At 32.3% G+C, this 15,176-nt stretch overlaps 1 protein-coding gene and 1 long non-coding RNA gene across 2 annotated transcripts; both read left to right on the top strand.

Annotated features, from left to right (window-relative positions):
- Positions 1-949: 949 nt before the first annotated feature.
- LOC108693133 lies at positions 950-5,071 on the top strand. Its single transcript, XR_001932013.1, has 3 exons — positions 950-995; positions 4,826-4,920; positions 5,004-5,071. It is a non-coding gene; the product is annotated as an uncharacterized LOC108693133 (long non-coding RNA).
- A 5,954-nt stretch (positions 5,072-11,025) lies between these two features.
- On the top strand, positions 11,026-15,108 carry LOC108693099 (small ubiquitin-related modifier). Its single transcript, XM_018201800.1, has 5 exons — positions 11,026-11,212; positions 11,374-11,442; positions 11,516-11,593; positions 13,597-13,668; positions 14,083-15,108. Exons 1-5 carry the CDS (start codon positions 11,198-11,200, stop codon positions 14,140-14,142), a joined length of 294 nt encoding a protein of 97 aa, XP_018057289.1. The 5' UTR covers positions 11,026-11,197; the 3' UTR covers positions 14,143-15,108.
- The last annotated feature ends 68 nt before the right edge of the window (positions 15,109-15,176 follow it).

Below are 15,176 nucleotides of genomic sequence, written 5' to 3'. Positions count from 1 at the left end.
CACTGACATTTTTGTCAGTGTAGTTCGAACAAACAATATTAGTTAAGTAGCAAAATATTACAAAATGATAAAGGAAGATTAAAATTATTTATAAATAAATTATTTGAAACAAGTAGTAACAATGAAATAGAAGATGTGTAATAAAAGAAGAAAAACCAAAACAAAATTATGTGGACATCGTGAATAAATACCACTAAAACCGTGTCAATGCATACCGAATGTGCCATAAGGACCATTCCACACAAACTTGCATAGCCACATAACTATATGCATACAAAAAATTATCCAATTTCTATCATAAAGACAAATATAAAATATGATTGGATGATTTTCTTTATGCACATGTTTATGCAGCTATGCAAGTTTGTATGGAATGGCTCTAAGAGAAATCTGAAAGAGGACAGCTAAAACTACTATTAGGTGTAGTAAAAAAAAATCCATTATTTTTGCATGAAATTGAATGGAAAAATAATGGATTTCTTTTTACTACACCTAATATAATATAGGTATTCGCCATTTTTAGTCTTTTTCTCACTTTCTTGCTTCTTTCCTCAATTCTTTGCTCTCTCTCTCTCGCTCTCTCTCTCTCTCTCTCTCTCTTTCTCTTTTTCCCTCCCCACTCCGCCGCTAAACTAATAACATTTTCTTTTGAGATGCAATGTAACCTCGCACTACACCAGTTGCGTGTAAGTGCTACATTAGTGCTATTAATTAATTACCTTTCTGTGGCCTAATTTTCACCGAGGATTTAAATCGGATTAGAATGTAAGAACTTATCAACTATAGTCGAGTATTCCCCTGTTATAGTCGAACAAGAGGGGAATGCTCAACTGTAATTGGTAAGTTCTTACATTCTGATCCAGTTTAAACCTTCGGTGGAAACTAGACCCGTGACTAAGTTGTACAATAGGGCATAAAAGGGCAAAGGTTCTAGCATTTCTTGCACTGTCTTCAACAGTCTTGCACGTGTCGTTGGCTTCGTCGATTACGATCTGGTAAGTATATTATAGAGAAATTAAAGTATAATTAGATGTAACGTATACGGTATGCGTAAAACGGTATGATAAAATAATCGTATATTTCATTTAATTCTTAATAGTAATTAATATAAATATAAAACATAATCTTTTGTTTCCATTTGATTTTGCAAATCGAAGGTATTCCTAATCATTTTATTCTCTTGTTCATTTTTTCATCTGAACACAGGACAGAACTCTGATAAAAAAAGTTGATAGAAAACAATTGAAAACGATAATAAGATTTCTATCAATTTGTATAATTTTCTATAAGTTTATGTTATTTTCTATCGTCAACCACGTGAGCATCATGATTGATATCGAATATGAATTCTCTCGTGTTTTATCAGGTTTTATAAGATTTACAAAATTCCTATAAGATTTGATTAAAATTATTTCATTAAATAAAATGAAATTTTATTAGAAATACTTTTTAAAGCACTAGAAACAAGTAAAACTTCGTCCACCATTTTTATTCCTTTTCCCACTCCTTTCTCTGTCTCCATTCCATCACTGAGCTGTGACGGATGATCATTACAGATTATGATTTGTATTTGCTGCTTGAATTTTGTAGCTCCTTTTATTTCATTTTTGCTCTCAAAATCAGTTGAATATCTATTTTAATATTAGTACAGGATCTGAAGAGTGTCTGGCGTTCAGATTATTTCTAGATAAAGTACCAAATATATATGTCAATTTGAAGAAAAAGATTGAAATTTCTCATCTACGAGGAAGTGATGTTTATTCACAAGTCATGTATTTGTTTTACAGCAATACAGTAAGTTGTTGACGAATATTATCCGCAAGAAATTTAAATAATCGAATACCTTTTTCTGATTTATTGATACAATTTACCGCAACAAGACATTTTATAAATTTGTTCGTTAATATATAATATTTCAGTTTTTTTATATCCTTCTTTTCGTCTCTTAGTCTTATGATAAAATTTCGAAGTGCGGAAATACATAAATACGAAACTACAAGATTTCCAGCAGCTTAGAAGCTGTAATAACCGTAACGATTATAACCTTCTCAGCTCAGTAATATAATATACTTTTCAAAACTAAGTTTCCTATACTCTATGCTTATGACTCATCTCTAAACAGATTCGTGAGTCATTCGCACTCACATATCTCTGATCAGTTTCTTTCATCCTCACGTATATTTTTGATATTCGAAAATGTTATGTTATGGTTAAAATTCATCGGATATTTACTTTCCATCATTTTTATAATAGTAAAGATTCCTCTAGTTCTGGGAGTCGATTCTGTAATTTGAGTGAGATCACTCACTTTTCGCACTTTCATCTCACATCTCACAGTTTGTCCGCGTGATTTTGTAACGACGAAGTCAAAATATGAAATTACTAGATTTGCTGATTACTAGATTTGTGAGGAAAAACGTGAAAATGTGAAGTGAACCGCGGTCAATTCATGTTCATAAAGATTAAAAACCATTTCATTCTTGTTGTTTCTCAAATGTTAAACGAAGACAAACGCTGCTCATGAACGTTGTCAGCATGAATTGGACCACAGCTGTAAAGTTCAATTTATTCCTTTTTTTTCAATTCTAGAATTGAAAATAGATGACGAGTAAGTCGGACTTCGATTAAAAATGGTTAAAAGTAATAAACCGTGAGTTGTGGAACCATGGAACTGGACCTAAAACGATTTTCTGCCATTATTTATAAAGTCAATCCTATTGAAAATAAATATCTCTAAGCATTCTTCGTGTAATTCTCATATGTGGTTCAAAGACTTTTTATCCTATTTATCCAGTGACCAAATTTTACTGCCATGTATATTGCCATTTGATTTTACTTTTATCTTTGGACTGTACAAAATTATATATTTAAAATTTAAAAATTGTTAATTCAGTCGGTTCAGTCGGCTGTGATTCCTCTCTCGCTCTATTTCTCAGTCTTTCTCGGATCATTCATTAAGAAATTTCTTGCCAAACGAACTTCCGTAAGATTGCAATTGGACTATGAAAATAGAGAATCACATAAAATGGCTCACATTTTTATCATGATAAAAGTTAGAAAATCGATATCCTAGAGGTCGATTTTATATCTTCAAACAAGGTGAAAATTACAAAAGTGAATAAATTTACTAGATGTTGACCAAAATTATTGAAATTATTAATATTCTAATAAATTCGCTCTTTTACTTTCGTAATTTTTACCTTGTTTCAAGATACAGAATCGATCTCCTGATCAAGTCAGTCTTCTTGTAAGCTACTAATAACATATCTGCGACTTATAGCTTTGGCATACCAGCGCAATATTTGTTGCGAGAGACACGCGATATCCAATGATGATATCCAATGAGAATATATCTTTGAATGAATGAAAACATCGGTAAAGCTGTATACTTGGATATGTGTCGCGCACGACAAACATCGCGCTGGTGTGCCGGAGGCATAACATGTAACGCATCCCTAGTTCAGTTATTTAACCGCGTATGTACTACTACATATATACGATATCGTACTATGGCCGGTATTCATGAGGTTTGTTTGCGTTGTATACAAGGCCACCAAACTGCCATGGTTTTTTTCCGTTACCAGCATTTGTAGCGATCTCTCGATAGCTATGACACAGGAAATGAAGAACTAATATTTAATATGGTTATCATATGGAAATCGTTTCCGGCCAACATTACCATATAAGCATATGGTTGCGTTTATTATGGTATGGTAACGTTCGGAACAAAAGGGGAGATTGATGGCCCTGATCGTATACTCCACATGCTTCAACATGTTCCTACCATAGCTTCTATTCCAATGCACTTATTATTAGTAGGAACTATGGCAGGAGCATGTTATCTATATAACCCAAATAATAACCTAACCTATAATCAGATTTAGACAATCGAATCGACATCGATTCGATGTCAATTTGATTTCGACATTGATTCGACATTGATATCGATTCTATTTATTGAATACGCGTCACATGTTCTCATGCGGCAAGCGTCCAGTGTGCAAAAGCGATTAGGCTGGAGTCCTATAAGGTGTATTTACCGCGTATTGCGTAATCGCGTAATAGCTCCGACACACCAGCGCAATGTTAGTCGCGCACGACATGCAATATCCAATAACAGTATATATCTTTAGAATGAGAATATTGATAAAGATATATATTCATTGAACATCGCGCTAGTGTGCCGGAGGCATAATGCCTGAATAATGCAATAAGCGATAAGCGATGAGCGATATTTAATGAGAGCTTTGCTTTGTGTCATCACGTGAGAAAAAGCAGAGCTTTTGTTGGATCGCTCGTCGTTCATCGCTCATCGCGTCCAGTGTGCATTAGGCATAACCAATCAAAATCAAAAGAGGTTCGCTGTTGTGGTTTCGCGTTTAAGAGTTCCTTTTACTGTGCGGAGTCCCTTACTGATTATTAATTGGTTACGCGAAAAGGGTTACGCTGCCGTACACAAAATTTCTGTAACAGTAATTTTAAGACGTGAAACTGATGAGATCAGAGCCAATCAGAATATTGCTTTAGATCTACGTACTCCAACGGAAATAGAATAACTATATAATAAACTTATCCATAAGGCGAGTTTCAATCGGTTAAAATTCATCTTATTACGAAGTTATGGAGTTTACTTTATTTTTATTTCTATTAGATTACGTAATCTAAAGTAGTATTCTGATTGGTTCATTGACTTTAGTTACCCCTTCGTACACCTTACATATACTGTTACAGAATTTTGTGTGCGGCAGCCCTATACTCCATGGACTTCAGTCTTAGATGAATTGAATTCGTATTACTATAATATATAAATCGTTTTTTGTTTTAGATATAAACTAAAAAAGTGACAACATAGAGACAAATACAAGTAAAAACAAAATTGATAATATAGATTCTCCAAAATGACTGGTAGTCATATAACAAGTAAGTTATAGTCCATGATGGAAGGATAACACAGAGTGCAGTTGGAGCGTCTCTTTTTAAATCTTTACCCTCTCTGTCTATAGATTGTTCAAAAGGGCCGTCTCATAGAGCGGAAATTGGCAACGGAACTCGCGACAAATCACACACGACGAATCACAGACATTCTGTTCTGTTTTCTTACGCTTTTCCTAAATCCTTCATGTCCCATTTAAAGTACGGTCAACGCGATGCTGCAAACGCTTTGAAGCGTTTTTTTAATTGGTCAGTTTATAAAATTCTTTCTTCTAATTGGTTCATCAAGCATTTGTAGCGCGATTTTGACCACAGTCTTAATGGAATAAACGGAACGTGCAGAATAATAAAAATCATATTTTTTATGTTATTTACAATACTTATAATAATAAATAATATTTTAATAAATATAACAATCTATATAACATTACTGGTAAACATTAGAACTTCCTAAGCAGTAAAATATTTTTAATATAACTGTAAAACTGTCTCATGATTGACTGAAACTTAATTCCGCTGCCGCGTTTACCGCTCAATTAATAAAATATAAGAGAAAGAAAATAAACGGAATCGTAAGCTGTTAATTAATACATTTATATTTACTGTAATTATCGACTCATTAGCATTCTGTTATTGTGTCCATATTAATGAACAAGATAAAAAATAGTATGTAATCAATTATATGGACGCAATGGCTGTAATATACATCGACAGCATATAATATTGCAAGACTATCTAACTTTCGTTCATTCTGCTAATTATAACGGTGAAATTATAGCGAAAATAGCGGACTATGATTCGTCGTATTGATTCCGCGAGTTCCGTTATCAACTCTGGGACAGCACCCTTATGGCTTTTGCACACCAACGCGATGCGCGACACGCGATACGCAATGCGCGACATCCAGGTTGTCTTCACTCGAGTGCATCTATGTATTATTTTATCTTTGTTGTTCATTGAATGTTAAACGAGGATAAATAATTCATGAACCCGGATAAATTTCCGAACACAGTCATGCAATAAGCATATATATAATTTTTTCCAGTAGAGGTTGTAAGATGTTTTATTACATATATCAAGGTTACAATATATGTAGACTATTTATGTATCCGAAACTGACAATACTGGTGTTTTTAGGTGTCATCTAACATACCATTGTAACATATCCATTGTAAAGTTTGACATTTTTGACGGTATATGTACTCAGAATGTTTTGTCATACGGATGCTTGTGTTGTTTATAGTGACTTGAAAATTTTTGCTTGTGTTGTTTATAGTGACTTGAAAATTTCATCTCAATCAAAAAATGGAATTAATTCGTGAAAATTTTCGTGCGATGATTTACTGCAACTTTCGACGTGGACTATCTCAACAATAGTGCATTGATCAACTCACTTCGATTTTTGATGATAAAGCACCATCTAAAACCACTATATGTTATTGATTTAGTGAATTCAATCGTGGCCGTTGTTCGCTCATAGACGAATTTAAAGAAGGTCGTCCAAAATTTGTTGTTGTGCCAGAAAACATCGATGCTGTGCGCAAACTGATAATGCAAGATCGTCATGTGACATGATACAATATGCATTAGTAAATTGATACAATATGCATTAAAATGATTAATTAAATACATATATGTATATGTGTTTACGTATTGTCAAAATTAATATAGGCTGTGTTAAAAAATTTATTGCTAATAAAATCTATAGTTTGCGTTAAGTGCACTATAGATTTGCAGTAAATAGATTGGCAATAAATTTTGGAACACAACCGTAATTCAATAGAAAATTACTAGTTATAGACCCGTATTCAGAACGCGCTTACGCTTATTCAGAATCGATGTTAGCACGCTAACATGCTATAATTTATGTTACGCATACTGTAGAATTTCAGAGATAAAAGTGCGCTTTTCTAAATATGAGTCATAGGATCCATCATATCAAATGCACGATATAAACTAAGCCATTGCATATAAATCATATTACTTATTTCAACACCTTCGCTCAATACAAACTTTGATGCATTTTTAGACGCAGCACCGTCGTTTGATCCGAAAGAATGTAGTGAGAGACGTCTAGAATTTGTGATGAGTGCGCATCTGTGTGGTCATGATGAGCTTTACCCAGAGATAAAACATTTGGTAAAAGATACTAATGAAATGTTTTTTGATCACATGAAAATTTGTCTAAATTGCTTGCCGATATATCAAGCAAATAAGGACAAGATTAAGTCTTTAGATTCAAATGCATATGAAAATTCAAACACAGTTATAGAAATATTATCTTCAATATGTCAACAGCTTGAGAATTAAAATAAAATGTTATTTGAAGGATAAAATAAAATAAAATAAAATTATTTCAAGGGATTGGATTGTCATTTGCTCCTTTGACATATTTAATAATATACACTCAATTTTTATTTTTGTCATCCACTAAATATAAATAATATAATATAATATACAGGGGATGTTTCATTTCAGCAACAATATTACAAATTGAAATGTTACATAAAAAAGTTTATAAAATGTTTCATGAATGTTTCAAAATAATATTTCAATTGTAACATTCACATGCCATTACATCTTAGCTATTATTTCAATAATTTGAGATGTTAGAAAAAAAATATTTAGCAACATCTAAGAAATGTTTTGATTTGGAATATTTTGTTTGATGTTCAAAGACATTACAGCAATGCTATATTTGCGATAATGAAACATCAATTTTACAATATTCCATAAATATTTCATATAAAACATTTACTTTGTAACATATTGATAAATTACATTACACTGCAAATAAATTCATTACACTACTGCAGATTTCTGTACATACGTATATATGTGTGGAAACGTTTTTGAAACTATAATACCTAATTTTTCGGAAGCTTTTTAGCAGATAAGGTATGTACGTTTATGGTTAAGAGCGAAGAAAGAGAAGAATATGATGATGTCACATTGGTCGAATTCAACTCGCAAAGACATGTAAGAAATTTATTGGAAAGAAATAGGGATAATAGAGAAACTACTAGCGTTTGCGGCTCAGTGCAGAAAGTCTATCAACTCGGAGGAGAGATTTAGGTCTGGGATCGACTCGAGGAGCGTTCTGATATTTTTTTCTGTTGTCGTCAATTGTTTATAGGCATTCGCTTGCCTATGGCACATAGATAACTTAAGACCTTACGTCGTACCAATCCGATTCGATAATTTCGAGATTGCGCCAGGTCTACGTGTCTCGAATACTTTAACGATTAACCTTTTCCTTTTATCGATTGAAGAAATCGTTACCGTAATCAGACATCCTGTTAAATTTTTCGTCTATAAAAGATTTTAGACGCGTAAATTTTATCTTGGATGTTATTAGTCAGTGATAAGTGCTATTTTAAAAAACATTCCAAAATTATATTGATAAATAAACTTTACAATTTTTCGCTTGGGTTTTATTCTAAATATGTTTTAGGATATAAGTTTGCATGAATTATTTCTTATTATCTATATTAATTAGGTACGAGCTAGTTTTTACTGCATCCATGGAAATATATGGGGCAGCAATTGCAGATAAATTAGACGTAAGAACTAAATTAAATGTAATTAAACATAAGAAGATTAAACATAATTTAAATGTAATTAGATTAAATTATTCATTGTCTAATGTTGCCGAAATCTTATATTGGAATATACATCTTTGTAATCTTTTAGAGAAATTATATAAATGCGGATATTCTTTTATTGTTATTAATAATTCATCATCATTTTTGTGAATATTTTTTAGATTGAACCTGTTATTAAACTGATTACCTTCATTTAAATCATTAACTAAAGAATATTCATGAGAAAAATAATTACTCATTTTTTCTTCGTTATTAACATTGAAATATAATTCACAAAATAAGCTATGCTTTCGTAATTTAACACATAAATGACAGTGCGCGCTTTGAAATTTGAGGTCGCATGCGATTGGTTAACCATAAGGACTATAAGCCATACGACGTAGGAATTTCATTCTTACGAAATTTTTCAACGATAAATTTTAAGTCTTAAGTTTCAAAATGATTGCCTTATTGCTTGACTGTGATTGGTCGATTCGCTTACTGGTAAGGCTTAAGTTTTTTTATGTGTCATGGTCTTATCTCTCTAAAGAATCTATCAACGTCAGGACTGTATGTAATTCATTTGTAGGATGTAAGTTTACCAATATGAAGGAGACTAGACTTCGGTATGAATCCTGGAACGTCCGGATATTTTTTTCGTGTTGTCGCTTATTTTTTTACATTAATTTGGTGCTCTTTGTGTTGTTGCTTATTAAGTTTCATTCGAGACGTTTTAATAATAATATGGAAGCAATAATATAACTGTTGGTGAAGTCATGTATAGCCGGTTACAAAAAGGTTGCAACACTTTTTCGATGGGTTTCGGAATGCAGCCTACTCACCCAGCCTACTCACCCGATTATTTGAGATTATTAGAGTTCTTATTTATGGATCCATGAATAAGAATCAATCGTTCGGTGAGAGCAAGCTGCATTCCGAAACCAATCGAAAAAAAGGTGTTGCAACCTTTCTGTGACCGGCTATATGTACATACATATATGTATAAAATACTCTAACAACACAAAGTCGATTCTAAGTCGACTCTGAGTCGACTATAGCTCCTAGATGTCTGAAAAATGGACGTCCACAAGTCGACTTTAGACGTTTCTAACTCAGTTAGAAATGATAATGAAATCAACATCGAATCAACGTCGATTCGACATCGATTTAATACTTTCGATGTCGAATCGACATCGATTCGATGTCGATTCCATTATTATTTCTGACTAGGAAGTACATCACATAATGTCCCACTTTAAAGATGACTATAAGCCGACTTTAAATTAACCATTCTAAGCTGTGATGCGATTCATGTTCACAACGCTCAAGAACAGCATTCATCCTTGTTTAACTATAGTTAAACAAAAAGAACGAATTCCACATGTAAGTTTTGTGCGTAAATCGCACTAAACGTCCTAAAGTCCATATTGGAAGGACATCTGTACAAAGTCAACTTACAGGTTTCTAAAGGCTTGACTAGCAAAATCAACTTATAGTCGACATATCGACGTTTGCTGTTAGGGATATTCACAGATTCATTCACAGAGATTATTTCTAAATATTTCTACGATTTACATTGAAATTCTCGGATGCCACATTTAGGTTCTCTAAACGTTCTAGGTTTCTAAGAACTTCGCAAATGAAACGTCTCATAAAGGTGCCTTTTCATATTGACGCTCGTTTTCGGCGTTAAAATAAGTTAAATAGAAATTGACGAATATCAAGCGTAAATTTTGATTACGTCTATTTTGGCGCTAAAAATAAGCATCAGCATGAAAAGGCATTATCTCTATTTTAGCAACTTCGATCACGTAACCTACATTGGCTACATACCATCCATTTGATGCTACAAAAGATTCGATGCATTTTTTGATTGGTCAATTAATGAAATTCTTTTTTCCGGTTGGTCAATCAAAAGTTTTGAAGCATTTGTAGTGTTGTGTAGATCGCACCCGTTGACGCTACAAATGCGACAAGCGTCAGCATGAAAAGGCACCTTAATAGTGTCTTCCCGAACTTAGTCTGAGATCGGAATCAGACTATGCATTGAAGATTGAGATTAAAGATTAAAGATTGAAATTTCACCAATGAGGACAGAGAAATTTTGGCTTCTTTTGTTCTGATTGATTAAACTTCAATCTTTCAATCTTCAATCTCATTTTTCAATGCGTAGTCTGATTTCAGCTTGAGACGTGTTCAGATTTCCACCTGGGTATTCTCCGGATGTCATGTATTCTTGTTTAACATTCGATAAATAACAAGAATAGAGTGATACTTGGATGGCACTCGGGTAGGAATCTGAACATAGCCTTAGGCGTTGAAATCTAATGACTTAAGGAGGGGGGGGTGACATGAGCGCCATCTGTTGCCTAAAACGCAATTCTCTAAAAGAATGTTCGTAAACTCTACGAATTGCAGCCTCCACCCTCATGTTTCATTTTAAATATAATACAATAACCTAGCCTAATTTTAACTAGCCTAACCTAACTTCATCGCGTCGCGAGAAAAAATTGAATAAGTTTGTGAACGGCCGACCGTTACGGTCCTTCGTTTGCTCCTAGCACAAGAAGTGGACTAGACTGTGGAAATTGACAAAAACTCGGCGCCATATTGTGATCTTGTGTTTGGTTAGCGTTTTCTGGCGCGTGGTGAAGAAGTTTGTTGTAATTTAATTGATAACGATGTCCGACAATCAGGTAAGCCATCCCGATACGCGATCGGCATCCCCGCGGTCTCGCCGCAGCGCTTTCGCGACTGCGGTCGCGGCCGGCGGCAATTAGTTCGCCGGGATATTCCGAATCGAACTTCGTCATGAGTTTGAATGAACTAGCGTTCTAACCTTATCGTGTGCTACTAGGAACAAAAACCCGAAGCCGGCCCAGGCGACGCGAATTCGGAGTACATCAAGCTCAAAGTTGTTGGAAATGTAAGCGATACATGCTAGAAACATCAATTATTGCGCGCGCACAAGACACATTAGATCTATTTTTTTCTTCCAGGATAGCAACGAGATTCATTTTAGGGTAAAGATGACCACTCAGATGGGCAAGCTAAAGAAGTCCTACAGTGATCGTGTGGTGAGTTCCCTCATTTATTATCTTTTGATCGCATACATCGTATTTTGTTCTTTACGTGGAGTTTTATCAAAGTACACAATAAGATGCATATTCGATAACTTCATAGTTGTAACGCTAGAATTTTGAGGATTGATAATCCTTAGTACAGCCATAATAGAAAAAATGAAGAATTAGGAATAAGGAGTAATGATTTCAACCTATTAAAAACTGTGTATTCTGGTATATTCGATTACATTCTTGTTATTCATTGATGTTAAACAAGGATAAGATGATCACTGTATTGTACTTAGTCATTCATTGGAAGACAGTTATAGAATTTAGAATTAACTTCCAGATTAGAAGATCTGTCGGTACTAAAACATATTAATGTAGCTGGCTGATTGCATTCAATTGGACATTACAAAATACATTTTGTAATCCAATACAAAACATTTTGCAAATTACGTTACAAGTTGGAATAATTTATTTTCTAAACAATATTTAAAAATTACAAAAATCTTACTCAAATAAGGGTGCAATCGCAATGGAAGAAATAAAGAATAAGGAATAAAGATTTTAACCCATCAGAATTTTATAACATCGATGAACTTTAGTGTAATTGAGCCATGTAAATGTAATATGTCTTACTGTGCCATGTATGTCTCTTGTTGGAAGGCACCGTATATTTTGAAACAGTGAAAATTACAAAAGTGAGCAAACTTTTGTAATTTACTAGATTTTAATTTATTAGATTTTTATCAATGAAATTACAATTATTCTAGTAAATTCGTTCCCCTTGTAATTTTCATTTCATTTCAAGATATAGAATCGATTCCCTGAGCTGCATTCAGAAACTTCACTTGAGTGCATTTGAATATTATTTTATTCTTAGTTTAGGTCTACAATAAGTCAGTAATTGTAATCTTAGAAGTTAGCTGTTGGCCAACTTTACTAATTATTTCGATCAATCTTGACTCACCGATTCTCCTTCAGATTCGCTTCTGACTTACCGATCACAGAATATACCGACTCATTGTAGACCCTTAGATTTGTTTTTTTTTCCTATATTAAAGCATTAGAATGCTTTTTCTTATTTTCGTTGAATATCGAATATGTATTACTTTTAAGTTCTAAAAATGTACATTAGTTCAATTATAGAAATTTATTGTTTAACATTTAGCGAATGACAAGGATAAAATAATAACCCTTGAATTTCTGAAAGCACCCTAGGAAATATTTCTGACCATGAGATCAAGCAACTGATTGATTTGATATTTTTTATTCAAATTTGCTTCAGTCAAATATTACATAACTTTAAACATGTCTTTCTCTATGTTGCATAATTGTAGAACAAGATAAAATATATCTTTTCTTACTCGTTCAATTTTACAGAAAAATATCGGATCTCTTCTTATAGTTAAACTCCGATTAGAATCTCTAAGCAATAATAGTGTAAGCGCCTATGAGAGAGCTGTATTCTATCTTCTCTTTTAGGCACTTACAATAGTTTACACAACGAGAGTCACTTATCTATATACAAGTCAGTAAATTACAAGCACTTCAAACTTGTTTCTTCAGCTGAACTTTTTGGAGAGAAAAAAAAGAGAAAAGATGAATTGTAAGAAATTTAGCTGAAAAAAATAGACCTGAAATTATTAGATTTTAATAATGGCTGAACCGATTATTTTGAATAGGTATTCATATCCATTCTTATTTTAATATCCGTATTTCGTATAATATAAGACCTTGTATGTACTTAAGGCTTCCTTAAATTTATCTTTAGATACTCAGCAGCCAATGAAATAATTCATAAAATATCTGAAGATAAATTTAAGGAATCTTAAATATAAGGCCTGACTATGAATACGGGCATAAGATCTTAAGTAATGTCTTAAGATTAATACAGCCCTCTGATTGTTCGACATCTTAAGAGTGTACTTTTGACGATCTTGAATAGAATCGAATATGAATACCGTCCTTAAATTGATATATTACTTACGCGATATATTTCTAATTTTGTTTAGGGTGTACCTATGACATCGCTTAGGTTTCTTTTTGATGGTAAAAGAATCAATGATGATGAAACACCAAAGCAGGTAAATCAATTTTATAGTTCGCGTTCGAAATTGATTGACAAATAAATGAAATCTTACTTTGCTAAAAATCTTATTTTCTTAATTAGTATTAGTAATGTTTGTTGTACATTTTTGTTAAATATCTATAATATTTTAAAAGATGGATTTAAAATTTATCTAAGAAACATATACATGTGTATGTTAAATTAGCAAAATAATCTTCTATTACACAATAGGCAAGTCAATCAGTCTTAATTTGCCCTCAAAAATCAAAGTAGTATAAATTAATTAATAATAAATTTATTAACTCACCTACATATATAAATAGTTACTTATATAAATAATCAATATTTCAATGTTACACATTTATTAATATTTTGAAGTATTAACTAATATTAAAGATGTTATTAATGAAAGAAAGACCATTAATTTCAGCTGGAAATGGAAAATGATGATGTCATTGAAGTATATCAAGAACAAACAGGTGGTCGTTAATTAAGTTAAAGGAGGATCATTCGTTCTAATATTTTATAAAGTGGAAGTGACTCTAATAAGAAAAAAATGGACAAGTTTATAAGTATGCATATGTACACATACACACATACACACACACACATATACACATATATATACGTACATACATACACATATACACACAATACATACATACGGATGATTAAATAAGATGTAATTTCCTGATTTCAATACGATATTGTAAAATGTGTTGTCTTACATTCCTGTACCGAGGCGAATCATTGTCCGGAGTGATTAGACGATGAATTCTCGGATCATTTTGTAAAACACATGTACGGGCAATCACATGTCAATATTACGTACTGTGTGTCCGTTTTCGTATGTCGTCAGGACAATTTTCAGAAATAGAATAATTGAATTGTGCGCCATTATAAATGCGTTTAACGTTCGTAAACTCCTTGTCCATCTTTAAACTTATTCCTGGAAATCTCGCGTTTACTCTTCTTTTTCTCTACTCGCCTTTTTACTTTTGAATACAGGAAATATATATTAATTAATTCTAATACAAGAAAAAATGTGAAAGATATGACAAAATTGTTACGCGCGTTTAAGTACAATAATAGTAATTATAAAACTTTTCAAATAATTGGAACATATAAATTGTAATGAAAAGTTTATATCGTGGTTAATGCTCGGGAGCATTTAGAATTGGCATAATTCATTTTATTCTCTTACAATTAGAAAGTTGTGCAACACTTTTAATTTTTACTAATCGTATTATGTGCACTTTCATATAGTAATAAATATAATAGTAATAAATATAAATTAATGCTCCCCAGAAAAAAATTTTTATTCTTACCGTTTTAATTTTTGCTCTCAACCGTAATGTTGCTTTGCAATATAAATACCAAATTTATATGTATAAATAAACGTATGATATAAACTATGTGTATCTCAAATTTATAAAATAAATATCAAGGAAAAAAATTGTGTGAAAATAATTTCAAAAAAAATACAACAAAAGCAATCTCTATGAGATCGCTGCAGACTATATT

Source organism: Atta colombica, unplaced genomic scaffold, assembly GCF_001594045.1.
Source record: "Atta colombica isolate Treedump-2 unplaced genomic scaffold, Acol1.0 scaffold88, whole genome shotgun sequence".
Lineage (NCBI taxonomy): Eukaryota > Metazoa > Arthropoda > Insecta > Hymenoptera > Formicidae > Atta > Atta colombica.
This window is presented reverse-complemented; position numbering and strand designations above follow the sequence as displayed.